This window comes from Tiliqua scincoides, chromosome 12 (assembly GCF_035046505.1).
Source record: "Tiliqua scincoides isolate rTilSci1 chromosome 12, rTilSci1.hap2, whole genome shotgun sequence".
NCBI lineage: Eukaryota > Metazoa > Chordata > Lepidosauria > Squamata > Scincidae > Tiliqua > Tiliqua scincoides.
The window spans coordinates 7,172,080-7,199,989 of NC_089832.1; the positions used below are offsets into that span (position 1 = coordinate 7,172,080).

The 27,910-nt window shown below is 43.8% G+C and overlaps 1 protein-coding gene across 1 annotated transcript in view; it reads right to left on the reverse strand.

The window, feature by feature from the left end:
• Positions 1-3,373: 3,373 nt before the first annotated feature.
• Positions 3,374-27,910, reverse strand: part of CUL4B (cullin 4B) — a 40,645-nt gene continuing 16,108 nt past the window's right edge. Inside the window, exons 5-21 of the mRNA XM_066640276.1 lie at positions 26,289-26,358; positions 24,774-24,847; positions 23,629-23,791; positions 23,440-23,529; positions 22,016-22,098; positions 20,019-20,086; positions 17,444-17,562; positions 15,865-16,057; positions 15,644-15,748; positions 14,305-14,415; positions 13,122-13,207; positions 12,083-12,190; positions 10,049-10,162; positions 9,605-9,710; positions 9,331-9,503; positions 8,637-8,789; positions 3,374-7,265 (exon numbers count right to left, since the gene is read on the reverse strand). Coding sequence (XP_066496373.1) covers positions 7,170-7,265; positions 8,637-8,789; positions 9,331-9,503; positions 9,605-9,710; positions 10,049-10,162; positions 12,083-12,190; positions 13,122-13,207; positions 14,305-14,415; positions 15,644-15,748; positions 15,865-16,057; positions 17,444-17,562; positions 20,019-20,086; positions 22,016-22,098; positions 23,440-23,529; positions 23,629-23,791; positions 24,774-24,847; positions 26,289-26,358 — 1,912 coding nt within the window. The 3' untranslated portion in view covers positions 3,374-7,169. The remainder of the gene's footprint in view (positions 7,266-8,636; positions 8,790-9,330; positions 9,504-9,604; positions 9,711-10,048; positions 10,163-12,082; positions 12,191-13,121; positions 13,208-14,304; positions 14,416-15,643; positions 15,749-15,864; positions 16,058-17,443; positions 17,563-20,018; positions 20,087-22,015; positions 22,099-23,439; positions 23,530-23,628; positions 23,792-24,773; positions 24,848-26,288; positions 26,359-27,910) is intronic.

Here is a 27,910-nt window from a genome sequence, read left to right on the forward strand (position 1 = left end):
CTGTTTAAAGTGCACCTAGCTTTAGCCCCAAATTTGGAAAGCTGCTGGGGTTTGGCTTTGTCAAGCGGAAGAGGCGGCGATGGGCAACCAAAGAATTAAATTGAATCCCCACAAAAGTGCTGAGTTCAGGCTGCCTGGAGAGGGGCATCACGTGCAGCCTTGTAATGATTGCAAAATAAACGAGTGATGGGTGCTGGTTGTCATGGTGGGATGACAGGGCAGATTACCACCTGCATACATGGAGGGGGGGATGCAGCCTGAAGGAGGGAGGGACTGGGAAGCTGCTGTGCATTTGGGGCGCCCATCCAGGGTCCCCCCCCCCAATTACACAGGGTCCTACCCTTTGCACTGAAGGGGAATCAGATGAGACATAAAACTGGGCGGAGTTGTTGGGAAAGACCCTCCCCCAAAGAGGAGGAAGAGATGATCAGAGTAGCAAAAGCCAATGCATGTTTACTTAGAAGTAAGCCCCACTGTGTTCAATGGGGCTTACTCCCAGGAAAGTGTGGATAGGATTGCAGCCAAAGACTGGCCAGGCAAGAAGGGGGAGGAGCAGTGAGATAATGCAGCAGTGGTCTTCTGCAGAGGCTTTGGGGTGGAGGGCACTGGACTAATGATGGGGTGTGTGTGTCTGTCCAGGACTCCTACTAGTCATGACTAGGGTGACCAGTTGCAAAGGGGGGGGGCTGAGTGAGGACTCTACCTTTAACCATTGCAGAGAAGAGGGAATTTGGACAGGTGCAGCTTTTTAAACCCTTCCACACTGAGCTGCACCTGCCCACATTGTCTTCTTTACAGTGGTTAAACCCATTTCTTCCCAGCCCACAGGTGTACCCATTTGATCCCTGTTGGGATCCAGCACTGGGCACAAATGGCTTATAGAGGCACTCTGTCCCCATTTGTATTTGGTCACCCTAGTCATGACCAGGTGACCAGATAGGACCAGTGGTGTCATTGGAGGGTGTGGGGTGTGTGTAAGTGCTGTCCACACTGGGTGATGTACTCAGGGGGTGTGTGTATGTGACATGTACTACTGGCCACAATTGTGAAAATCTTTGTATTTTTTGAATAATACCATCATATTATATATCATTTGAAGTAGAGTGCAATGGAATAAACCATGTTGAAATATCCATATCCTATCAAAAGTAATAGCCAAATAACCAGAAAAGGAAAACACAACTGCCTTATGTAACAAAAAATGGATTTTCTTAACTCAAAACTGACCAATCTGATTTTTTCAAGACAGTGAGTTATGACACAGCAGGGAACCAAGGAAGTGTTCGTATGAGTCAGCTCTCATTTCCATGAATTGTTGCTAATACTAGAATATTCTTATTCAATTGTGTGAGCACTGGCCACTGGTTTTTGGTTGGTTACTGACTTACTGGGTGACCTGTACTATCATCCTGTATATATAAAAAATAAAGTGAATGGGGGTGACACCAACCCAGTGATGCCACTGCATTTAGGCTGTGTGTACAATATTGTAATTTATTCTGCATGGTCTGGCACTGGAGGAGGAAGTCCATCATGGGGATGACACAATGACCTCTCACATGGGGTGATGGAAGCCCTAGTGACACCTCTATGGAGAACACGGTGCCTGTAGAAGAGGGAATTTTGGCAGGTGCAGCTTTTTAAACCCTTTCATGTTGAACTGCAACTTGGGTGAACCTCTTCTATACAGGTATAAGCACTCTGTCCTCCATTGTGTCTGGTCACCCTGGTAATGATGGCTGTGTGCAGGGTCAGCCCATTCATGAGACTGGCTGGAGCAGTTGCCTTAAGTGGCAGGGAGCACCACCACCTCTCTGGAGGGAGCTGAAGAGAAAGTGCATTGGAGAGAGAGGAGTTGCTGCAGCCCACCAGACTCTTCTCCTTTCCATTGTCCCTCTCTTCCTTTTCCAAGCCACAGAGTGCAAGGAGCAGAGGCTAGCACACCAGGTAACGGGGGCTGCATTTGACACACCTTCACAGTTGCCAGGAGGTCTTGGGCCAGTCCTGGCTGTGCACTACATGCAAACTCGGTGACAGTATACCTCTGGATACCAGTAAGAGAAGTGTGTGTGTGTGTGTGTGTGTGTGTGTTCACCTTCCTCTCTTGTAATGTGTTATCACCATAAAGCAGATGAGCAGCTGAAACTGAAAGGGTGGTTTGCCCAAGATCACTGAGGAATTAGTGGCAGAGGTGAAATTCAAACTGGGGACATCATGATGCATAGCCGATTCTCTTAGCCACTAGCACACAGGCTATGTGCCAGGCTGTAGCTGACTGCAGCCACTTGGAACCTATTCCTTGTCTACTGATTGATTTGAATGAGGCAGCCCTCCATGCTCAGGCAGAGATCATTCCCAGCCCCTGATCCCTTTGGATTGAACCTGGAAACTTCTGCCACCAGAACCAGTGTGAGGCACCATGGAGGCCTGACAAGCCATTAATGAAAGAGAAGGGCAGAAGCGGTTTGATCCTCTTACAGGCAAGCCCAGCCCCTTAGGAGATTATCGCTTCAGTTTTGAGCTGCTGGGCTTTGCTAAGTATCTGTGACCTCAATACTCCAAGCCAGTCTGTGTCACAAAGGGGGCAGCGCTGTCAGTTTCTGCTCACTTCCCTCCAAACCATCCTTGAAGGTGGGAAAAGGAGCCAAAACATTGGCGGGCTGTTGCAATTGGAAGGGAGAGTAGGGAACAAAATCATTTTCCTTTTAACCTTACAGTGCCATTGGTTCCTCACTGAAAAAAATTTGTTCTTGGGCATCCAGTAGGGTGCATGAATTGCCTTCTCTTAAGAAACACACTCAAATGAGCGGTTGTGATCCTCAATTGTTTCAGAACACGCAGAACCCAGTCTTATTTTAAAGATAAATTCCTCTGTTTTAGGCTCAGCATCACCATGGGTGCCAGGGTACCTTGTTGCCCACCTCCTCACATTGGTGTTGGCATGGTTCAGACAAGATCTGGTTTGAAATTCATTAAGGTCACTGGGTGACTTTTTGCCACCAGTCCTCTCCGAGCCTAAGCCTACTTCACAAGGTTGTTGCAATGATAAAAGGTAGGGTGAGAACCATGTAAGCTACCCCAAGTTCCTTGCTGGAAAGGCGGGACAGAAACAAATTCATCGCATGGCTGCAGAAGTTGCTTGAGAAATATGACAAGGGGAGGTTCTAAATCCTTTCCCTGCTGTCATTTTAAAAATTACAGGTGTTGAGTGGGTCTATCTGAAAGACTTGCCTTTACAAGGGGCTGGCAGGCCTGAGAAGAGTGCCATGCACTTGGCTACAAATGCCACCCATAAGAAAGATGTGAAGAGAGAATGACACACTGACACACCCAAATGGAACACGGAACACATTTCACATACATAACAAAATGAAGAGTTTAGCAACACAAAACTGTTTATTATTTATTAAATGACACAAAATACCTAAATAACAGACTCACTCTTTTTAAAGGACATGTATTTACATTATTTACCAAAGAGACTCTCTGTACCCAGTGCTGACATTTTATGAAACATTAAAAATATTTCATTTTGTTTGTTTTTGCATTCAAGGATGCAAAATGCTAACATGCCCCCTGGTTTATAGACCTGTGTTAAGTAGATTTTTTTCTTCTATGCAGTGAACACGCAAAATGTCGTAGTCTAAACAGCCTGCCAAAGACATCCTTAAAAAGGAACAGTGTTGTTTCTTTTACCTCCCCGCCCTCCCCCCCAGCCGCCAAAGGTCCTCTTCTGAAGAATTGCATTATACAAAACAGTATATTACATTTTTGAATGCTGCTGTACTCTCACAACTTTAAACTTCTCCCCCCCAAAAAGAGGCAAAACAGAGATGCTCTTCCTATTATATGAAATAGCTAAAAAAAAAAAAAGTGGTGATTTCAAATGCACAAAAGGCCAAAATAAATTCTTTAAAGAGTACGTGTTAGGGCAGATGGTATGATTAGGAGAAGTTGAGACACACACACACACACACAGAGATGCACACGCAGACACAAAATGAGCATCGGAAGGATTAAAAATAAGATAAAACCACAGCTAAGGTAACGTAACAATTTTCTACCTTTTTCTTATTAACTATATGTACTTTGGCACCTTTCTGTTAGCTACAGAACAGAACAAATCTTTACAACACATTTGCTGTCAAGTTTTGAAACAAAATGGTCATTTTTTTTCCTTTTTATTTATTTAAAGCAGCCAAGAAAGAAAAATAATTCAGTTTGTTGGGTATAAAGTTTTGCTTTTTAAAAAACAAAAATACAAACACCCAAAAAACCCAAAGTACTTATCAGAATAGATTGTAATTTCCTAGAAATGAGACTGCTATAAACTGCATGCAACAAGAAGATTTAAAAATTTATGGTCAGACAACTTGCATAGCGCAGTCTGAGCCCACTGCAAAAAAACAAAAAACAAAAAACAACTTAGTGTAGTTATAGAGATATTATATATATTTGTAATAAATACATTTATGGCTCAATAAAGCAGGCACATGATCCCAGCAAAACAAAAATTTGCTGGAAAGTATGGCTGGAAAGTCATTTTTTGCTGTCACCAATTCAGGTGGGTGTAGGAGAGCAATCTGGTCATAATGTGGGATACGTGAGCCAATGAAGGCATGGCGACACGAGGCCTCGCTAAAGCGTTACTGGGCACTCCCTCTGGAAAGGACTGTGTGGAAAAACGCAAGAATGATCCAAGCTACTGATATGCCTCAGTCCAGGATTCCTGTGGATTTAGCTACTGGATCGAAATATTTCCATATGCCCCCCAACTCTGGTTTATGTAGCTGAAAACGGTCATGCTTCAAGTTAACGAAACTCCCATTTTCTTTTATAAAGGGCTGAAACTGTGAGCCTCATTTCACTGCTCTAGGAGTTTTAGCTTACCACCATCTCCCTGTTGGAACATTCTCCTCTCTCCATTAACAGTGGCTCTGTTCAGATTTACACCATGTTTTACACAATGTTACACCATGTTTTAGTGCAACATGAATGACCTCAGGAGGGGCTATGGGCCAGGCGCCCATCATCTGCATAAGAGAGAAGAAAAAGCTTTTGCTCAAACTGTGATTTCTTCACTGACAAGAATTAGAACAAACCATAGTATCAAGGCAGGGTTTGATGTTGTTTTTAACTATAGTTAAGAAATCACAGTTCCAACTCTGTCTAAAACAGGGAGCAACAGTTTGTCCTAAGGTTGAAACTTTTCAGACTTCTCTCAAATGTAAGGAGGAGAGGGGAAGACTTAGGCAAACAAATTTACAGAGCATCAAGCTTTGGTTTAAACAGTATTGTCTGAACTAGGCCAATATTTCTGTCATCTTTCAAGTTCATTGGGGGTAAATTCAAGTTCATTGGGAGGTAAATTTAGAATAATCACATACATGGAAAGAGAGACAACACAAGTACAGAACAAGTTTAAAAACAGCTCTTGTGAGGGCTGTTCCAGAGCTGTTCCTGGCTGTCCCAGAGCTCTCTCACAACATCAACTGTCCAAGCAAGATAAATCTCTGACCTGCAGACAGCAGCCTCTGGTTCTTAAGAAAGGCTCTCTGAGCTGGAAACAACACCTCTTTACAATCTAAGCATGGGCCAGCACTTCCCTGCTAAGGCAGGAGGAAGGCTTGCCTTCAGATCTCCGTTTTTGGGTGTTTCTTGTTGGGAGCCAGATATGGAGAGTTGTAGAAGATCAATGCTGCTGGGCAAGAATGGTTCTCAGTGTTGCTTCATGCTCTGATAAGTTGCTTTGCTTCTCTCCAACAAGAACTCTGACAGCAGTGTGAAGGAAGGTTGAGGACAATGTAGTCTAAAAGTAACACTCTGAAGAGGAAGGCCCAAAACACAATGTATGCAATGTAACACAAGCTACAGGTGCTTCTTTCTACTCTGCTGGTTGAGACGACTGACACTGCAGCAAGGCTAACAGTGTAGACTGAATGGGGTTAGGAGCATAAGGGGGGGAAAAAGAGTTTCAGAGAAAACAGATCAGAGAGAGGCTGTAGCATTTTGAAAAACAGTCATGTTCTATTGCCTTTCCCACCTCTCTGCTACCATTCTTGGGTCACAAATGTCCCAAAGATAGGCCAGATTCCTTGATACTTTGCAGGAACACATTATCTCAGGTGAGGGAGAACCTGGTGGACTGGGTTGTGACATGGGCTAAAAACAATGCTACTGTCAAGCAAGGGTGCAGCTCTCAAAGAGCCATCCTAATTTCAACATGAAGCCGTTTAAGAATTCTGCAAAAGGGACAGCCTCCTAGCCTTAGTTCCTATAGATCCTGTGCAGGCAGCAGGAAAACAAATTCATCCAAGCCAACAACTGTGGTACACTTTCGTCTTCGTACAGAGTTAGAACTTCCTTCTTTGGCGACAATTAAAAACAGGGAGGCAGTTGGCCCCCCTCCCATGGCAGCTTTTACATCAAGAGTTTAAAGAACTGGCACTGAAGGTTAAGGGGAGCATCCACAGCCTAAATCCCTATGCTTTTCATGGAGGCATTCACTGCAACTTAAGGATGCTGGCAACCAATGGTTTGGGGTCATCTCAATCTCAAACGGTAATTATCCTTTCCAACAGTTGCCCGAAAAGTTACAAAACTTCTGCACACTCAGAGTTGACTTTTGTGATTCTGAGAGGTTGCCAAATTCAGGCAGACTTTTTGCTCTTTGACAAAACACACCCAATATCATTCTGTACAGTAATGAGTAATTTGCATGCAGTCTAAGCATTTTTAAAAGGCTACTGCTTTTTTTGGTTACATGTTGACTTTTCTCCTTTCCATTGTTTCAAAGAGGGGAAAAGGGACAATAGCCTTAGGCCAAAGAGAGAAGCTTCTCCTTAGATCCAGGGAGCCAATGGAATCACAAAGACCAGGTACTTCCTTAAGGTTTTCAGCACACCATACCAAAGATCATGCAAAGAGTTCAACAGCATTCTGAAAATGTAAATACTACTCTTCAAAATGGGCATGTTAAAGCCACAGAAAAAAGTCCACCCTACTATGTTTTCCCCCCTCCCCGCCCCAATATGCTGCTTTCATTCACTCATTGGTAGTAGAAAAGGTTAATTTAAATGGGATCAACAGGCTTGTTTATCCACCAGCAACCAAGTAGAACATCAAGTGTGCAGAAAAGGGAAAAAAAAAACCAAAGGCCCACGGTGTTTTTATGCAATGTAGTTGTACTGATTGGGATTCTCCTTGTCTCTCTCCATGTAGTCTCTGTCAATTAAGGATTCTATTCTTTTCTTAAGGTCAGCGGGCTGAAAAGCAATTCAGAAAGTCAGCAACATTTTTCCACACTTCACGATGTGATTTTTTTAAAAACAGAATTTTTTAATTCATAAGAAGATAAAAAGAGCCCTCTAGATCAGGCCAAAGGCCCAACTAGTCCAGCTTCCTGTATCTCACATTGGCCCACCAGATGCCTCAGGGAGCACACAAGACAACAAGAGACCTGCATCCTGGTGCCCTCCCTTGCATCTGGCATTCTGAGGTAGCCAACTTCTAAAACCAGGAGGCTGCACATACCCAGCGTGGCTTGTAATTTGTGATGGACTTTCCTCCATCAATCTGTCCAATCCCCTCTGAAAGACATCTAGGCCAGATACCATTATCACATCCTCTGGCAAGGAGTTCCACAGACTAATGTCACGCTGGGTAAAGAAATTTTCTTCTAACTCTTCCAAAACTCAGTTTGAGTAAATGTCCCCTGGTTCTGGTGTTGTGTAAGAGGGGAAAGAACATCCCTCTATTTATCTATCTCCTGCATAATTTTGTACGTCTCAATCATGTCCCCTGCTCAGGTGCCTTTTTTCTAGACTGAATTTGCCTGGATACTCTGCTGCTGATCTTATGGTGACAATTCTTCACACAGGAAAGTTTCAAAGGGAGATTCAACCGATCTGTTGAACTACAGCAGTGTTTCTCAAAACTTTGAGTCAGGACCCACCAGGTGAGTCATGAGCCAATTTCATGTGGGTCCCCATTCATTTCAATATTTCATTTTAATATATTAGACTTGATGCTACCGTGGTATGTGACTGCAGTTGGGGAAATGTGACAGACCTGTACTTTTAACAAGCTACTATGTATATTCTTTTAACAATGATAGTAAATGGGACTGACTCCTGGGTAAGTGTGGGTAGGATTGCAGCCTAGGATTGTTAAACAGTTTCTCACACTACCAGGGGCTACTTGTTGCTGGCTCAGTCCCTGGCAGCCATCCCATACCCCCAGGGGTCCTGCTAGCTGCCCAAGGGGGCCATGTGCAGGTGCTGGCCCTGCTTCAGACACACACCACATCTAAGGGTCTTCCCTACCTAGGATCACAATTTCTGATCCCAAGGTATACAGAAACATGTGTCCGAGTGTGCCAATTTCTGGTAATACTTATAATCTAGTAACATGAGGACCACTAGGTACTCAGTACTTGGACTGATGCTATCCTTAGACTGATTTATCCTTCACAAGAAATCTCCATCATGGATTGGCTAGATCTTTGGCAGTTCTGATAGGGCAGACATTCAAGTGAAAAATAGTTTTGTATTTCAGAAAGAGCCTCTAATTAAGCAGAATATTTGTAGGAATTGATATCACTGCTGGAGGATAAATAAGAAGACACCATATTCTACCTTTACTGGAAATTTCAGCTGGTTGTACACCTCCGACACCAGCAGATTGTGGCTAAGAGTCTTGCGCATCTTCATGATCCTCACAATGGCAGCATCAATCTGGTACTGCCGGTCCTGGAAGACCCTCTCTGTAGTGCTTGCTTGTTCCTCTACCTGAAGGAGCAAGAAATTTGGGGTGGGGGGAAGGCACATTTAAAAATAAAAAAGAAGCCTGCTTCTATCATCTAACTGTAAATGGATCAACTTCAAACCAGCAGGTAGGTAACTGGGGCGGGGGGGGGGTAGACAGTGAAGTGCTATCACAGTGAAGCGGCACTTTTGTGACAGCCGCCCCCCCAGCAGTGCGTGCAAAACCAGTGCTGCTGGGGAGCAGGATCAGGGCAGCTAGAGGCCAACATGATAGTTACTGTATTTTCTCTTCCCAATTTATTAGTGAAAACTTTAGATACTGCTTTTAAACTAAAGTTCACAAACCACGGAACATGCCAAATGTAAAAAACAAAATAAAATTGGTTCCTTGGCCGTATAGGGGCTCATAAATTTTTTTTTAAAAATCACAAACAAAAAGCCAACAATATGAGAGATCAGCAACAGCTGTAGGGAAAACAAAATACATCATGCTGAGATTAGCAGGGACAAAGCAGGGCACCCTTGAAACCCTAGGACAGTCATCTGATAAAGAAAAAGCAGATACCGTTTCTTTCATCTGGATCTGGTTAATTTTTATCCTGAACAGCTTATGTCTAAAGTCATCATTGCAGGTAAATTTGTCTCCATCTTCAACATCCTTGCCTTTGGGGCTTTTTGTTAACACTCTTGCTTTGCCACAGGCCAGTGACTGAAGGGTTCGCCGTAACTCTCCATCCTCTGTGTGAGTGAGAGAGAGAGGAAGAAAGAGAGAGAGGGGGGGACAGTTTAGTACCTCAGCCACCTGCCTTCAGAAGACACAAGCTGCTCCCATTACTGACCTATTCCAGTTGCTTGTTTTATCTCCTCTAAACTGAATTCTTCGCCTTCATTAAACATGAGCAGCACAAGAGTTTGAAACAGAGAGACTTGCAGTTCTTTTTTGCCCTGCCAGGGAGGAAAAAAAGTGACCAAATATTACCAGGTTGGCTCTGAAAACATAAAGTTTATTTAGTGACCCTTCTGTATCTGTGTATAGGAAAACATATGGCTTGCAGAACATCCATATGATAGATGGATTATCCTTACAGCAAAGTATTTGATGATGGTTGTAGCAACAAAATCACAGCAAGTGAGACCAAGCAATAAACTTTTAGGGAAGGGGTAGATGAGAAACATGGAGACCCATAAAACACAGCAATGACTGCTAGAAAGCCTGTTACATTCCAGATTATAAAACCAATTCAACATGTGAAACAAAAAATTAACAGAATGTACAATGTTACCTCTTTAAATTCTGCTTTAAGTACACAGTGCCCCAATGTTGATTGCCACTGAAGTTTTCTGCCACTGTGTTTTCCTAAGTAAAATGTCTTAAATATTTCCTGCAGTTTTACCATCTAAAGAAAATGAAAATATGAACAGGCAAATTACATATTGAACAACAAAAGTCTCTAAATACAGATCCAGCCTTGTTATACACGGATTTTTTATACACAAATTTGACTTAACACAAATGGCCACTGCAAATGAGAAGGAATGTGCTGATCCCTGGAGAAGGGGAAAATGCACCCCTTTAAAATCAGTTTAAAAAACTGAACAGTCCTTTAACAATAGCCTCCTTAATGAGAGAGAGAGAGGGCAGCTGGCTGACAATCCATCAATCCTTCTCTCTCCAGTGGACCCCTCCCTTCCCCCTGAGCACGTGAAAGAAAGGTGATCACTTTGAATTGGTGAAGGGAGGGGCTGAGTGAAGCCTTTCTAAGCACTTTGAGAGAGACTGATTTTTGGATTGTCGACTTAATGACTCTTATCTTACATCCCAAAGGTCAGCAAGGCTGTTTTAAAATCACTGGAGCAAAGAAACTTTATTCTTTAAATTGATTTCCTATAGTGCGTTTTTTGCCATCCAAAAATCCATCCTGCCATCCACTGAGTGCTTGGAGTGCTTGGAACAGAACCCACAATAATGAGGCTCAACCTGTATTCACAGATTTTTCTATCTCAAAGCTGATGAGAAGCGCCCTTTAAATTAAAGAAAAACAGTCCTTTAATAATACCAGAGAGGGCAGCTGGCTGACAATCCATCAATCATTCTCTGCAGACTCCACTCCTCCCTTCCCCCTGAGCACATGAAAGAAGGCTAAATGGCAGTGATTATCACCCATTCTTTCCCCCTTGCTGGGGCCCCTGGTGAAGGGAGGGACTGCTGCCTCCTAGTGAAGCCTAAGTGCCTGGAGAGAATCTGATTGCCTCTGTGTGCATTTCAAAAAGTCAGCAAGACTGTTTTTAAATCACCAGAGGGAAGGGACTTTGTTTTTTAAGTTGATTTGCTTTAGTGCTGTTTTTTTAGCCATCCATGTGAGTTCTCAGAAGGGAACCCTCACTAATAATGAGAATCAACCTGTAGTTATCTGTCATGCCACTTTTCCTGTGTTCAACCCCAGGCCAGGGAAATGAAACAATGATTCCACCCAATAATGGCAGGGACATTATTAACACACACAACATGCATAAAACAATTTTAAAACCAAGGAATCACCCAAACAATGGCTGCCAAACTCCTGACTTCATTTTTCAGTTCTATGCATGCTGACTCAGCTGAAGGGCTGCTAAATCAGACAAGCTATTCCTGGATATTTTTCCTCCCTCTGAACATGATGTAATGTCATGAAGCCAAGAAGGGTTTGTTAAAAGTCTCTAGGATTGCGCCCACTAGTCATCTGGTGAAGGATACTGATTCCTGGAGGGGTGGCATCCATAATAAGAGGTAAGTTCCACTATACTCAGTGAGGATTACTTCCATGTACATATGCAAAGGGCTCCAGCATTAAATTAGAGACTTGAGGTTTCTTGACAATCAGCACACTCAGAGTTTTTTGTATTGGCAACCTTCAGTCTCAAAAGACTATGGTATCGCGCTCTGAAAGGTGGTTCTGGCACAGCGTCTAGTGTGGCTGAAAAGGCCAATCCGGGAGTGACAATCCCTTCCACACCGGGAGCAAGTGCAGTCTGTCCCTGGTCTGTCTCCCTGGCTATGGGCCTTCCTTCTTTGCCTCTTAGCCTCAGACTGTTGGCAAAGTGTCTCTTCAAACTGGGAAAGGCCATGCTGCACAGCCTGCCTCCAAGCGGGCCGCTCAGAGGCCAGGGTTTCCCACTTGTTGAGGTCCATCCCTAAGGCCTTCAGATCCCTCTTCAGAGTTTTAGTAATTACAGTATCACATAAATGAGCTTTACTTTTAAACCTGTTGTTTACTATTGCTGAACTTTGACCAAAGTAAACACTCTTCCATGTCTAAAGAACTGCAGAGCTACCTTACCTCTGAAGGCAGATGGACCTCCATAGGCACATAGGTTGGCCAATAGCCCATAGTCAGGATATTCACGGTGAGTTCAATGTTACCAGGTACATTCTGATTTTGCATATACTGTGGGAAGAATCAAACATAGGGAGAATGAATTTACAAGGAGAATGAATACACAAGAACTACACGCAAGGCAGGTTTTTTATTTAACCATCAAAATTCCTACCCCCACCTCCAAGTATATCCTGCCCTTCCTTCAAAGTTCAAGATTCACAGAGAAGTTTTCCCAATTTATTCTCACAGCACCTCTGAGGTTAAGGGGAAGATGATGAATAAACAAGTTATTCCACAAGTCATCGTGACAGAGCAAAAATGTGAACTTGGGTCTCTCCAGTCCAAGAACTTCATCCACCATTGGCACCATATGGACACCACAGTAGACTTAAAAAAATCTGGCACACAGAATGCAAAATATGAAAAGGGACCGTAACAATAAATGGAACTGAAAATTAAAATTGTAAGGGAGTTTTAAATGAGGGAAAATTGGCCTTGCTCTGGGGGGAAAAAGGGAAATGGCATTTTTCAAGGCCCCTCTAGATGGGGTTTTGTCAAGTCATTGTAAATCTAAAATGGTGCTTTTCAGCACTGGTGACATGAGTGACACTGGTGGTACTTGGCCCCACAGCTGTGCTGATCACATGCCACTGTCCTAGTTGGTCTACTCCAGACACGGCTGGGGTGGTGGCAGCACTCTAGTGGGCGATACATGGCTGTGCAGCAGCCGGGCCCTTTGGAAAAGGCATGACTGAGTGAAGAGCAAAAGGAGATCAGGAAGAAGGAGCAGCAACCACAGAAGCCTGTTCCTTGTTTTAGGAACAGCTGCAGGCAAGCCGTACACCTCTGTGTACACCTCTGTGTACAGCTTTGGTGGTTGTGGCTACTCACAAAAATTGGTACTTGCAACAAAAGTGGAAAATCCCTGATCCACCCATGACAGGATTACCCACAAGGTCCCTGTACACCTGGACAGTAGTGATTACGCAGACATTTGTACCTGTTTAAATTGTATCATGATGTCTTTAGAAAGCTCCATGTCTTTAAACATTCCTTCGAGTTTGCTGGTGAAAGCAGCTCCACATTCTAGAACAGGATATTTGTGTTGACAGTGGTTAGCTTGAAGTTGGACACCTCCATCCAAGTCACTCACAAAATGTCAAGACAGCTACTCCATTGCAGGGCAGATTGGGATTTAGGATACAGGGTTGTATCCTGAGTTATCACTTCCATATGTGTCAGTCTCTTGATTCAAGCAGAGGACTAGTGCAAGACTCTTCCACAAAGAGATCCAAATGGAACCTGGATGTGGCTTTGTGCTTGTGCAACATATGTTGCACAAGATGTCACACATAAAAATGGGCAGTTGCTCATTGGGCAATTTCTCCCATGTGCACAAGGGTGCAAAATGCTACCTTATTTTCATGCGTGCCCACAGCAGCCCTGACTTCAGAAATTAAAGCGAAAGAGAAAACCCCAAGCACTTGGGGCAATTGGCAGGTATTTGGGCTGTAGTTCAGTGATATAGCTCTACTTTCACTTCAAACCAGCTGGGGAGCCCTGCAGGCGCTCGCGCAGGGCTCCCTACACCCCTAGGACGATGCTGCAGGGACTGGTGAGTGCATCCCAGCCCCTGCAGCCCCCCTGAGCAGCGCGATCCTGGGGATTGCGTCGCTGCCTCCTCCCAGCCCCCGCTGCCTCCCCCCCGAGCTTGAAAACCGCAGCCCTAAGGGTTGGGAGTGCCCCCCTAGGGAAGTTATTGCAGCAGTACACAGTCACCCCTAGATTTAATTATCTGTGGATTTTGGCATCTGTGGGAGATCCTGGAAATGATCCCCCACAGATACCGAGGGCCCACTGCATAAATAGTACTCCCTTTAAAATCTGGAAGGCAAATTGTTTCTCAGAGCTGTTTGCAAACATAATGTCTGCACTATGTGGTGATAGTATCTACATAGGAGGAACACATACCCATTCTGCTGTAAGAAGCATTTCAAAGCAAGTTTTACTGCAATTAGATCGTGCTTGGATCTTGCCTGCAGGACACCCGGAAAAACCCAAATGTGAGTGAAATGCTCTGCAAGCCCTTTGGTTCCAGAGGATTGTTCTGTGTCTGTGTGGGTGTGTGCTTACTCATGCTCACACCAGCAACAAGAAAGTTTAGACAACAACAAAAAACTTACCATGTTTGAGTTTGGAAAGCATGGATTTTTCTGCATCTACTGATGCACTTTTCCCCACTAGTAGTCTCTTTGCTAGATCTTTTTTATAGAAGGCCTCAAAAACATCCTTCCCTGTAGGAATCAGAAGAAAGATTTTCTTCAAAAAGCCTTACTGAAAAGCTAGTTGTAACCATTTATTTACTTTATGTGTCTGTATCCCACCTTTCTGCTACAAAACACAGCACCTCACAAAGGACACAAAAAGATATTAAACTGAATAAAACAGCTGATACCAATAAATAACAGAAGCACTTAAAAATGGCAGGAACAAAACCCTCAGTAGGTAGATGCAAAGCTTGCAGAAACAAGACTGTTTTCATGCAGCAATGTGAAGTCAGCAGGGGAGAGGGGAATATGAGCTTCCCTATGGAGACAGTTCCAGATCAGAGAACTGTCAGAGAACCACAGAGAAAAGGAAATTAGTTCAATTACAGAATCTTGGGGGAGACAATATTGTCCTGGTAACTTAGGGTCATAGCCATTGAATCATCCCAACTCAGCAGCAGAGAGGCATCCTTAGACTAGTGGGTGGAGCTGGATGCCTTCCTTCAAAAGAACCTGGTCCCTGGTGGACAAAGAGGGCTGGCACCCCTAGTATCTGAACCACTGGATGGAGACAATCTGGGACAAGCACCTGGTGGTCTCTGTAGGGGAAATATCTAGGGGTCTCCTTCATCCCAACTACCAATCCTGACAGACTGGGTTGGTATTGAGGGAATGGCAGCTATGGCCATAGCAGCTGATTCTCAAAGACTGTGTAGTGGGCTTGACTACCTTCTAATCTCTCCTTTAAGTGGTGCCCCACCACAACTACCGCTAGCCAGGTAAATGGCAGGCATGTTCAGAGAGGGGGAGAGAAGAGACAATGTGGTTTAAAGACTCTTAACTGACCCAAATGCATGTGTAGAGTAGTTCAAGTGCATTATGGGTAACACACTTGTGCTTCATCTTGGGGATTTACCTTACATTTGACCTTGAACTCTGATTTTCCAGAATTCAACCCAGTCATCCATCCAGTTGGGAAACTGGGAGAACTGCAAATGTGACTGAGGCCCCAATCCTATCCAACTTTCCCTTACCTTGACAAACATTCCCTTACCTTGAGTTCAAGACTCCTCCCACCGGTCTAATCTCTGTGACTATCTCCCCCAATGCAGGATGCAGCACATGCCCTGTTGGCAAGGCTGCATCAGCGCAGGAAAGTTGGACAGGGCTGGGCCCTGAGTCCCTTTTAAAGTTATTGCATCATGTCTGTTGACATGCGCTGCTACTGAATACAAAGAGAATGTTAGGCTCTTACCGTAGATGAACCTAAAGATAATCATAATTTTATCCAGCATTTTTTCAAGCTCTTCATCAGTAGCCTCTTTGTTGCCTGCACGAAGCTTTGAATCCACGTACTTAGCTGGAATTAAGATAGAAAACAGAACAAAAGGAAGTGATGGGCTGTTGGGACTACTGAGTTGCTCCATAAGTCTTAGGAACATTTACGAACGATTGAGGTAACAGAGAGAGATATACCTATGAGCTCAGCAGGTTTATTTGGTCTTTTGTTGATGAAGGTTTCAAAGGCTTCTTTCATGGCATTGACAAACTTCTCATTCTTGAGAAAGCAAATATCAATTATATGATCAACTTTGTCCTTGAAGTCTAGCAACTCCTGGACCATGGTCTTGTCTTTTTCAGGATTAATGACAATAGTGCTACCAAATGCCTGTGAAACAGAAACATAATAATAATAACAACAACAACAACAACAACAACAACAACAACAGGTATTTATATACCGCCTTTCTTGGTCTTTGTTCAAGACTTTATTCAAGGCGGTTTACATAGGTAGGCTTATATTTAAATCCCTTATTAAATAGGGATTTTTACAATTGAAAGAAGGTTCTTTCTTTCAAGAACCACTACATTCAAGGTGTTTCATTCCGATCTGGCTTCACATTCTGGCCTCCATCCTCCCACGCTCGGAGCAGATGGAAATAGCTCGGCTTCAGCTTATCAGCTGCTTCAAGGTCGCACGGTGCTGGTGGCCTCGAACTGGCGACCTTGTGGATGTTATCTTCAGGCAGACGGAGGCTCTACCCTCTAGACCAGACCTCCTGCCCATGGTCATCTCTAACCCAGTCCTAATGGCTGCCACAAAGTGATTTGTCAGCGGCTGCCCAGGTCGAAGGCACAGAATCTACAGGTTTTCTCTTTTATATTTATATGCCCCCAACCCTCCAAGGAGCTCAGGGTGGTGCACCTGACTCCTCCCTGTTTTTTTACCCTCAAAGAACCCCACAAAGGAGGGTAGTCAAAAGACAATAACTGGCCCAATGTCATCCAACACTCCTATGAAGCCTACCAGGTAATCTTAGGCTAGTTAAAACCTTTTGGCAGCCTAACCTACTTCACAAGGTTGTTGTGAAGATAGGAGGAGAAACCATGCTCAATGGGCTAAGAGGCATCTTTTAAAGGGGCAGTTCTCTTACATTTTGTTGTAAGAGAGCAACTATCCCTCTTCACACCAGCACAGAACCTTACTCAGAGGTTGTTTGCTGGCCTGCATCTTTTTCAGACTATAAGCCCTTTTAGGACAGGCAATTTTGATGAAAAGTCGTATATAAATATTCTTAACATCATCCACTAACTCTAGATCCTGGGGGCATGTCTACTCAAAAGTAAGCTCCACTATGTTTAATATGATTTACTCCCAGGTCAGTCTGTATAGGACTGCAGCTTTAAAGGCCCAAGCAAAAGGTGTCTATATGCAACTAACGGCTTCGGAAAGGGTGCTGTCTTCTAAGATACATACAAGCTGTGCTGTTTTGCATCAATGCAAGATGTCCCCTTGGCCCAAGTAGTTCCCAAACTGTGTGCCGTGGTGCCGACACTCACAGGGGCGCTGTGTGGCCTCTTCTTTCCAGCTCGCTGGGCCGGCATCTCACAAGATCTCAAGAGATTTTTAACGATCTTGGCCTGGCGAGCCGGGAAGAAAAGGCCACGCAATGCCCCTGTGAGTGCAAAGGGTACTGTGACCACTGCAAGTTTGGGAACTGCTGGCATAAAGTGTAAAGTTCTCACGCTATGGAAATGAGCCACACGTGGGTACCTTTATATATTCAATCCACTGCTGCAAGAGAGCCTGCACGCCATTTTTCACCCTGCTGAACAACTGATACAGCAGAGACAAATCCTGAATTCGGTTTTCATCCAAGAGATGGTTCAAACCTGCAAAGGTCAGAAAGGGAATAGATGGCGATAATGCAAACAGGAGAACAAATTAACCTGTCAGACTTCAGAAGTATTCAGAAGACGACAAGATGATTTTTGGTTATGTACAAAATTTGCCAGATGCAAATGGATAATGGCTCTGCAGCTGTTGGTGGGGATTTTTTTGGGGGGGTGGGGTGGAGAGGGGGAATCAGGCTGACAACACCACAGGCTGAGAAGGCCATGACAATGCAAAATACTGAAGGGACCAGAAGCATAAAGAAATTGTATCAGATGCGAAGCAATAGACTTGAACTGAAGAAAGACATTGCATCCATTGACAACTGGAAGCTTACTTGCCTCAACCCACAGCAACTTCTAACTATTCAGTTAAAATGGCTTGTCTCATAGCTGTATTAAGTGACTGGTGAATTCTTAAAGTGTGCCTTAAATAGAGAGGCACTGCATTAATACAATTCCCTATGTTCACCTAGAGGCAGCTGGTTGGATAGTGGATAGCAGCTGCCCTAGGAGGGGCCACTTGTTGCTGCCATTCTTCAAATAGAGACTCAGATTCCAAATTAGAGAAGCTTCCAAATTAGTGGCCACAATTCAGAGTACAATTGGCATTGTACCAGCTCCCAGGCCTCATGCCCTTGCCAAACCCTTTCTGCTAGTGGTTAACCTTTAATCAGCCATTTAAGAAATCGCATGCTAAGCATGAGATGGAGTGACTTAGTGCCTGATTGTTTCTTATTGTACTCAATAGAAAAGATAAGAAAGGTTAGCAGTTTGGGGGCAGGGACTAGCGACTCCAGACAATGAAGGACTGATCCATTTTCTTTCCGGCAGCTTTGGTCCAATGCTAGCCACAGTTCTGCTCGAAAAAGCTTTCATCTGTATCATCATTCTTCGTACGTATTGTATTATTATCTGTATCACAGCATCAAGATGTGGTTAGAGGCTGTCTGGTAATCCCACAATAAGAGGCCTTTAGGAGAGGCAAAGCCTGGGCAGGTTTCACAACCTTCATTCCAAGGGCATTATTGCCCTAAGAGCAGAAAGCAAGATTTATTGCACAGTTGAAGGCAGGGAATAAAGAAAAAGTATTTTCTGCTTGTAGAATATAGTTATTTTTATATCCCTTGTACTCCCTTCCCAACTCCTACAAACCATTTTGCCACAAAATTGTGTATCTTATAGCACACCCAACTGCCTCTGGTAACCTGGAATTTGTGTATAGAGGAGTGGTGGTATGGCCTTTTCAAACTTCTCACCATATCTCTGTGGGCAGCAGCAGCTTCAGCAACGCATGGAGTGCTATGATTTTAGTCTGTGAGCCCTTTGGGGTCAGGGATTCATTTATGGATTTGTTTTGCTATGTAAACCACTTTGTGAACTTTTGTTGAAAAGTGGTATATAAATATTAATAATTAATAATAATGATGTTTCCAGCTACTGGCTCCTGCCAGGCAGTGCTCCCCCTCCCCCAAATGCCCCAGAATACTTTTATTTATTTTTCTGTATGCTGCCTTTATCTCTGAAGATGTCCAAGGTGACTCACATTTGATTAAAAACACAGCCCAGCTTCAAAAAGCTCAACAGGTGAAGGAGGCAATTGTGATTTCTGCTTACAAAGTAAAGTAGCAGCATCATTTCTTGGCATAGTTCTAGAGAGAAAAACATGGTGAGTGGCAGGAACTGGCTGCCAGAAACAATGGTGTAGTCAGACCCCCCCACCACCTGGGGCAGTGATGTCATGACATCACTTCCAGTTTGGAGGAGGAGGTTGGTGGTGCTTTGTTTCCCGGTCACATTTCAGCCTCTATGGAGCCGCTGCAAACCTCTGAGCACAGCAGCCTGGTGGAAGCCAAAAATCAGCCAAGAAGCAGCTTCCACAGCAGCCACCATCTTGGCTGGCCTCACATGGGCACCTCCTCATGGGAAACTCCTGGGTGATACCTGGGGCGGCCTACCCCCCACTAGCTATCCTACTGGCCATGAACAAGATCAGCATTTCCAGTGCTGCTGAAGCTGCCACTGCCTGCAGAGGCACAGCGCAAAATGCTTTTTAAAAAAAGAGATAGAGTCAAGTTGTTAACACCAGTCTCTCTGAAGAAAGGAATTAAAAAAGATGAGTGCGGGTAAATTTTGTGGCCTTAGTTACAAGAGTGTAATTCCACCTGCCTGCTACTCAACAAGTGTTACCAGACAACCTCCGGTTCTCTCTTACATTTATTCCCAGCATCATCATATTCATCCTGAAAATGCCACTGTGGCTCCTTACCTCAGACAAGGAGAATGGGACCTGTGTGCCCCCTCCTGAAAACTGGGCAGTGCTATTTCATGAACTGGGTGGCAAAGGGGGGATTAAAGAGGCAGCACCTGACTGGGCCATTTCCTTTCAAGCACAGGAACTGAAAGCCCCGGAGAAGCAGTAAACAGAAACAGTTTTATAAAGAGAGATAGGTTACCTTTCTGCAGGATGGCTGTTAAATGTTCACCTAGCAGCTGTTTTTCTACAGTCGCAATCAGTGGTTTCCTATAGAAAAAATGTTTAGAATTACATTTCTTCGGCTCACCATCTGCAATCCATATAACCTGGGGAACAGTGAAGCTGTAAACAGCCTTCAGACTACTCAAACAACATGTTTGGCGCTGGTTTTATTTTACTTTTAAGAACTCTGTTGATGCCCTCTCTCTCCTCTTTCTTTCTACAAAGTCAAAATCACAGTAAGCAGCTGCCAAATAAATATCTTGCCACTGAACCCCTTCAGGCTTGGAAGAGAGCAAGGATTCCTCCTTAAGGTTAGTAGGAGTGACTTTCAGACACACCACTACAGTTAGAAGCTACAGAAACTTAACACAATCCACGCACAGACTCTAACAGCCATTTTCAACCTTTTGCAGCTCACGGCACACTGAGAAGGCACTAAAGTTGTCAAGGCACACTACTAGTTTGTAATTACATTACTATGTTATGTTTTTAATTAATATAACTAATACATTGAGGGTACAACCCTAACCAGGTAAATTCTATTTTTTTCAATGGGGCTTACTCTCAGGAAAGTATGGTTAAGATTGCCACCTTAGATCATTACTGACAATGAAAGAAATTCACAAAAAGCTTGGAGAGGGAAGTATATATGGTTTCTGGAAAGGAGGAACAATGTTTTGAAGTAAGTGATCAAATTGTTATCAGTTGATCTGCTCTGATATGCCAACAACGTTGGCAAAGAGAGATGAGACCGAGCACATACTGGAGAAATGTGGGGTATGAGGCAGTGAGGAGATGCGACTGAGACAAGTGCAGGATTCACTGGGATGGAGGGGAGAAAGAGAGAGAACATGAGGCAACTGATTCTGGACTTTGGAAGGTGGGCAAGAGGGAGGGGAGGGGCAGCAAGAGAGAGTTAACTGCAATTATGATGGGGGAATGTGTGTGTAGGAGAAAAGTGTCTGTTCATGTATTCACGAAAGAGTGTGACCAAGAGCCCAAGGCTATGTATGTCTACTCAGAAGTAAGCCCCATTATAACCAATGGGGCTTACTCCTAGGTAAGTGAGGATAGGATTGTGGCCCAGCGCCCTTACCGTCAAAGCCAAAAAGTGCCTTGCCAGTGGAGGCAATGCAGGGAGGGTCACTTTGGGGCACTGCAGGTAAGGAAAAGGGTCTCTCAAGGATCCTTTTCAGCCAGGCTACTTTGCTGGCTCCATACCTGTTTTCTACCTTCTGGCTCACTGCTTGCTCTCACTCCCTCCACGCTCCCATTGGCCAGGGGCTCTTCCAGGCTTCTCTGGCTGCCCAGCTGGCTGGATTGCTGCCCAATCAGCGTGCAGGGCAGGCACCAGCAACAACAGGTTTGAAGCCCCTTTGCAGGCTGCTCCTTTTTCTTCTACTGCCACGCAAGGCTCCAAGTGGCCACTTCTCCTGCGTGTGCAGCTGCTGCCTGATTCCTTGGCCCCACAGCACACCTGAGGCAACCTTGCGGCACACCAGTGTGCTGTGGCACAGTGGTTGAAAACTGCTGCTCTAACATAAAGAAAGTCAGGGGGAGGGCTGAGTAAGTTCCAAGGAGCTTACAATCTCAACAACAGACCGCTAAAGATAAAGACAAAAGTAAAAACTGATGTCCACAAGAGTATGGCAACTCATTTTTTGGAAGAATCATAGTCACAGGTTTGTAAACAGATACATGTGCGGAAAGAACATTCCATTTATCACAAGCCATGTATGAGTGCAAGGTCTGAATGATGGTGTGCAAACTGTGTTTTAACTTCTGGAAACTGTATTTATGTAAATACCTGGGTAGAATATAAATAAAACAAGTAGCAACTGATGGAAGTGTGGCTTTAATAAACAATGTTATTTGTTAGTTATTTCTAGGAAGTGATTGGGCAGGAAGCAACAATGCAATGAGAGGGGTGATAGGAGAACTGACACAACAGGCTGAGGAAGAGGAAGCACTTACTGTGTGCTTTGATCCAAGTACGTGATAATCCTGTCGGCCTCTTCCTCCAAGCGCTTGTTGACATGATGAAGATACTCTGGAACCTGCCAGATTGGATAAGTCATGGAGAAATGTTAAACAAAAAGGTGGGGCTGCCCAACAGTTGCCAATGACATCCTTTCTTGAAATGACGACACCCAAGAACCACATCTGAGGGATGTGGGAGAGCTCAATGCAATGACCAAATATGCAGAAAGGCTAATTTCATACTAGTGGTCATTATGAAAGAACACAACTGCAAATATTATATATAATATATAATATACAAATCCATAATGGAGACACGCTTGGAATACTATAAACCAGAGGTTTTCAAACTGGTGGGTCGCGACCCACCAGTTCGTGTAACGCTTCCCCCATTCCTTTGGCTGGGGGGGAAGGGGGTGGGGGAGGGAGGCAGGGACACAATTCCCAGGATCGCATTGCTAAGGGGGGGGCGTGCTTTGCACTTACTTTAAAAAGGCAGGGCTGCAGCAGGCTGCAGGAAGTGCTCCCCAAGGCTTGGAACTTTCATTAAAAGCAGGCACAAAGCACTTCCGTTTTGCAGGAGGTGCTTCGCGCCCGCTTTTAGTGAAAGTTCCAAGCCTCGGGGAACACTGTAGGGCTGCGCAGGGCTCCCTGCACCTCCTGCAGCCCTGCCTTCTTGAAGTAAGTGCAAAGTACCCCCCTTGCCCCCCCTTAGCCCCTCCCCTGCAAGAACTTACTGAGGGAGTAAAGCTCCCTCAAAGTTCGAGAAATGCTGCAATATACAGTTCTGGTCACCACCACTTGAAAAGACCAAGCTGAAAAAGGTGCCGGACAAACAGAATGATCAAGGGGCTGAAATGCCTTCTCTATACAGAAAAAGCTATAGCAATTGGGGCTTTTTAAAACTAAAAAGAATAACTTAAGAGGGGGTAGGACTGAGGTCTGTAAGATCATGATAGGAAGAGGGAAAAAGGAGAAATTTTCCCCTCTCACAAAGTTAACATTTCAGCATTTTAGCAAATGAAACTGATCAGTGGGAAAATCATTGCAAAAGAGCACTTCACCCAGAACACAATTTACTCATGTCAAGACAGTCACTAGCCTAGGTGGCTTGAAAAATGAAGGTTAGACAAACTGACACAAAGAAAAGGACTATCAATGGCTGCTAGACATGATGGCTATGTGCTACTTTCAGGTTCAGCAGCCTTTGAATTCCAGTTACTTGGGAGTAATGGAGCCACTGTGGGAAAAAGGATTCTGGACTGCATGGGCCTGATCCAGCAAGGCTATTATTATTACTATTATTGCAGCAATTCTTCCCATTAACTATGGGAGTACAGAGGCCCTGCCTTTGATGTACCCTGCCCTGCTGAGAAAGACCAGGACGTAAACACAGCCAAATAAAGTTAATGAAATACCTCTCTTTCTTGCATAAGCCTCTGACCTTCTGCAGCATATAGGCGATTAGTCTCTTCCAAGAATCTATGCTCAAATGAATCCTGATAGATCTGTGGGGAAAACACAAATGAATCACTTCCCTTAGGATGCTTTGATAGTTACCCTAAGTATTTTACCCAGGTTTAACTTTGCAGACAAATGTAACTTGCCTGTAAATCTGAAAGCATGCTGAGAAGGCTGCGGAGCAAACTTCTGTCGATCGCTTCGCCATTTCTCTCTCTCTCAATCAAGAGAAGAATGCCATCGATGGTCTTGTTCTGGACCTTCTGATCACTAATGATGTGAGTTCTGAACAATTCTAGCCCCATATCCCTGAAAAGAATGAAAAGTTCTTAAATATGGTAGTAATGAAGCAGAAGCCACTGACTAGGAACAGGTGCTTGGTCTGTTTCCCTATAAAGAAACTGCTTTGCAACTTTTTCTGTTGAAAAGCATTGCATAAACAATTGCAATAATAAGAAATACATAAATATATATTGTTTCTGCTGGGTTTTGGAATCAAGGAACTTAGTCATCACATAACAAAGGCCTTCAAAATTGAGGGTCAGAAAAACTTTCAAGATTTATGGTGGTTTTATGAGAATTTGGGGTGCTAATTCCAAAAAATGGTATTAGTTTCGCCCTATCAAGTCTAGTTTTGGAAATACAGCATAGCCTGTTATTGAATGGCTCCAGCAGCTTCCTCATGAGGAAGCCATGGTGTAGGCTTCCTTGTGAGGAAGCTGCTTGAACCATTCACTGATGAGGCTATGACATATACCTGAAACTAGATGCGTGTATGTATAACAACATATACAACAAGAAAAGCTTCTGTCTTTAGTTTTCTTCGTTGAGAACATTAGGGTACAGAAGTGTCAGGAATGGGTGGCACCATACAAGGCGCTGCTCCTAAACGGAGCATCTTAGCAGATGTTGCAGAGGCAGTCGCCTTATACTGATCCAGACGCGGGTTCCATCTTCCTCAGTGTTGTCAAGGTTGGGGTCTTCCCCAGATCTACTTGCAGGCACCGGAAATGGGAAGTGTTCATTTTGTCCAAGTCCAAATTGGACATGTTCAGAATTGGTTCAGCTCAGGTTTAGCTGCAAACTATCACAAAGACTGCTATGTTTTATGAAAAACCACAGGGCAAGGGAAGAGAGAAGACAACACATACATCAGCCACACAACAGAACTTTTTCCATTCACTGTGAAACTTGAATCCCTCAATCAAGACAGAAGGGAAAGAAAAACTGCTAATCTGTGTACTTGACAGAGCATTCAATACATTCAATACAACTCTTTTCACACGCTCACCAAATTGATGGCAGCATTGAATTTTGAAGAACGTAGGTTCGATCCAGGAACAAAAATATACTTCTAATCATTATCTGTAATGAGAGATACAAGCCATCAACATACTGATAGATCTGAAGTGCCATTTCCACCATGGGTATTCACTCAGATATTATTTTTGTGTCCCAATGCTACACAGGTTTGTGCGCAAGTGCCAATTGATTTCAATGGAACTTGCTTCCAAGTGGACACGCTTATTATTGCAACTTTAGGAAAACAAATGTGTGAGAAGAGACCCTCAGAAGACACCTTCAGAGACCCTGCTCCCTTATGACCAAATATGGTATTTGAGATTAATGGAATTTCTCCTTTTAATTGCTTCATCCATGTGTCACATTTCAGCATTCAGGGCAGTTTGAGAACTATTCTGAATTCTGAACTTTCTTCAACTGTATGACTCCTTCACCCCACACCAGAAGTCCATGAAAGTCTGAATGGGAGTACTGCCAAAAGCCCGTTATGTTTTGATTAGCTTTTGGCAGGCAGATCTGAATGGATGTGGGAGATTTTAATAAATTTGTTTACCCAAGAAAGCAGTATCTTAATTTTTACTTCTCAGTTGATGCTTAAGTTACTCATGTCCACCCTCATGTTTTGAGATGTAGCATGAAATAAACTGAAATTTAACACATACAAGGAGGGACAGTGTAACAAGTTTATTGAAATGTGTTGCATAACAGGCGATTCTGTGTTTGACAACACACAAAATCTGCTACCTTAATTTAATGACATAAGTGGCCTCCAAGGTTTATAGAAGAATGCAGTTAATACAGAAAAGCAATTTTTGTTATTATATTCCAAATACAGTTCCAGTGCAATTCTAGGCATGATTACTCAGAAGCAAATCTCATTACATTTCATGCAGCTTGCTCCCTTGTAACCGTATTCAGAATTCTAGCTAGTAATGCTTTCAGATCTCACCGCAAACATCACCAAAAGTAGCCATGTTCGCAAGTTGTTTGCAGTTATGTTCGCAATAATTATGAGTAAGTAGAAAGCAATTCCACTCTCAGGTGTGCACTGCTGATCCTCCACTCCTCTGTAGACAGAGCTGCTCTAGAGGAGTCCCAGAGCCTCTGGAACCAGTTTTTAGGAGCTTGCATTTGTGCGTCATGAGAAGTGGTGTAGTACATTGGCTACAGCCGTAGTCCTATACACACTTTCCTGAGACTAAGCCCCACTGAACAAATGAGGACTTTCATCTGAGTAAAAATGTAAGAGATTGAGTTGTGAATGAGGGCTTCCTCAGTTTTAATATTGCCTCTGCCATGATATTAGGCAAACCGCTCTCTCTCAACCGCAGTCCTCCTAGCTGCAGCATGGGAATAAAAACACAGGGCTGCTGTAAAGACATCATCAAGATAGGGCACATGAAATGATCTGGCACACCCCAAAATTGGAATATAAATGTCAAGTGTTATTGATCCTGCGATCCAAGCCTATCTAAATATTACTGAAATGGGAGTCAAATCTTACCATTTGTCTGCAATGGTCTTGCCAACATTTGTCTATTTTCTTGAGAAAAAGAACACTGTCCAACGAATCCATGAAGGAGCAGTTAAGAATATCAACAAAATAGCAGGGACAAATTCAAAACAGACTCATAGGGCACCATGCTTAGAAAGATCGGATAGAGAACTATAAACTATAAACCCTAAACTATATCTTTAAATGTTTCTATATTTTAGTTTGGGATATGGCTACAGGTATCAAAGATATCTTTCTAAAGTCAGCTAAGCTGAGAGAGTAGAATGGATAGGGCAGTACAAGTCCCTCAAATGCTTTCTATAGTGGGCTTTCACCGAACTTAAGAGGCAAATGGCAAAGAAGCAGCCACCTAATCACCTTTAAATTCAGATACCCAAATGGGAAGTAATCTACAATACATTCCAGAAACTGTGTCTGTGATCTAGTGATGTGCAGACCCAGCACAGGCAGGAATCCACATCTCACCAGCTGCTTGCCCTTTCAAAAGCTTTTGCCCTGGGTTCCAAACTGCTCAGGGCAGTTAAAGATCAGTCAATCTGATTGGAGAGCTGCACAGAGTAAATGAGAGGAGCACACTGGTGTGAGAGTGAGAGAGCACATCTCTGGTTGTAGCTAAGATAAAAACTGACCCCAATGCAACAGAAGCTTTTTTAGATACCACAAGGCCTCCATGGAACCTGCAACTTTTAACTGCAATGTCATTCATACATTGCAAACCCAAGTTTTAAATCTTAAACATCCACATAATAAAAGCCCCAAATCCCACAGGGTAAGAAGTGACAAGCAAGCTTCTCTGGATTGAGGTGTATAACCATCAGGACCTCAAGTCACCAGTTTAAGTAACTGTCTATTCAATAGTTTTAAAAAGTAGCTCCCCCTCACCCTGTGGAAACATTTCAATAAACAAGTTGATAATTAAATCTTTTCAATCTTTCAATCATTCTTCCTAATTCAAGCATCTATGATGTGTACTAGTGGACAACACTGCCAATATCTTAAAAAACTATATTAACCACCTCCCTATCCCATTCTATTCTAACCAGTTTATTTTGTGCCTTCCAAACTGCCATACACCTAATGAGCCTTACACCACACCATTTCAAAGGGCCACAGATTTCGTGCATAGCCATGGTCAACCATACTCAATCTACACCTAGGGATTTTGATTGGCTCTTAACCCATGAGACTGCCAGCTGTAAAACTGTTTACAGCAGTGATCTTCAAGCCTGCCACCCTCCCTGGACCCAGTTCACCCAGTTTTGATAAGGCAGTACTATTATTAGATTTAAGCTCTCTTTTGCACAGGCTTTGAAAGGTTGCTGTGACCCCCCCCCCCAAAAAAAAACAGGCTTTGCAACCCCACTGGGGTCACAACCCACAGGTTGACGAACACTGGTTTACAGCAGTGGTTCTCAAACTGGGGCTTCGTGATGCCCCAAGCCAGAGAGCCCTGGCCTCTACCCTCTAAAGGGGGGGGAGGCAGCGACATAATTGTCAGGATTGCGTTGTTTTGGAGGGGCCCAGGGGCTTGCTGGGACTTACCACAGCCTGCAGCAGTCTCCCAGGGGTGCAGGGAGCCCCACGCCAGCCTCCGCAGGGCTCCTCAACAT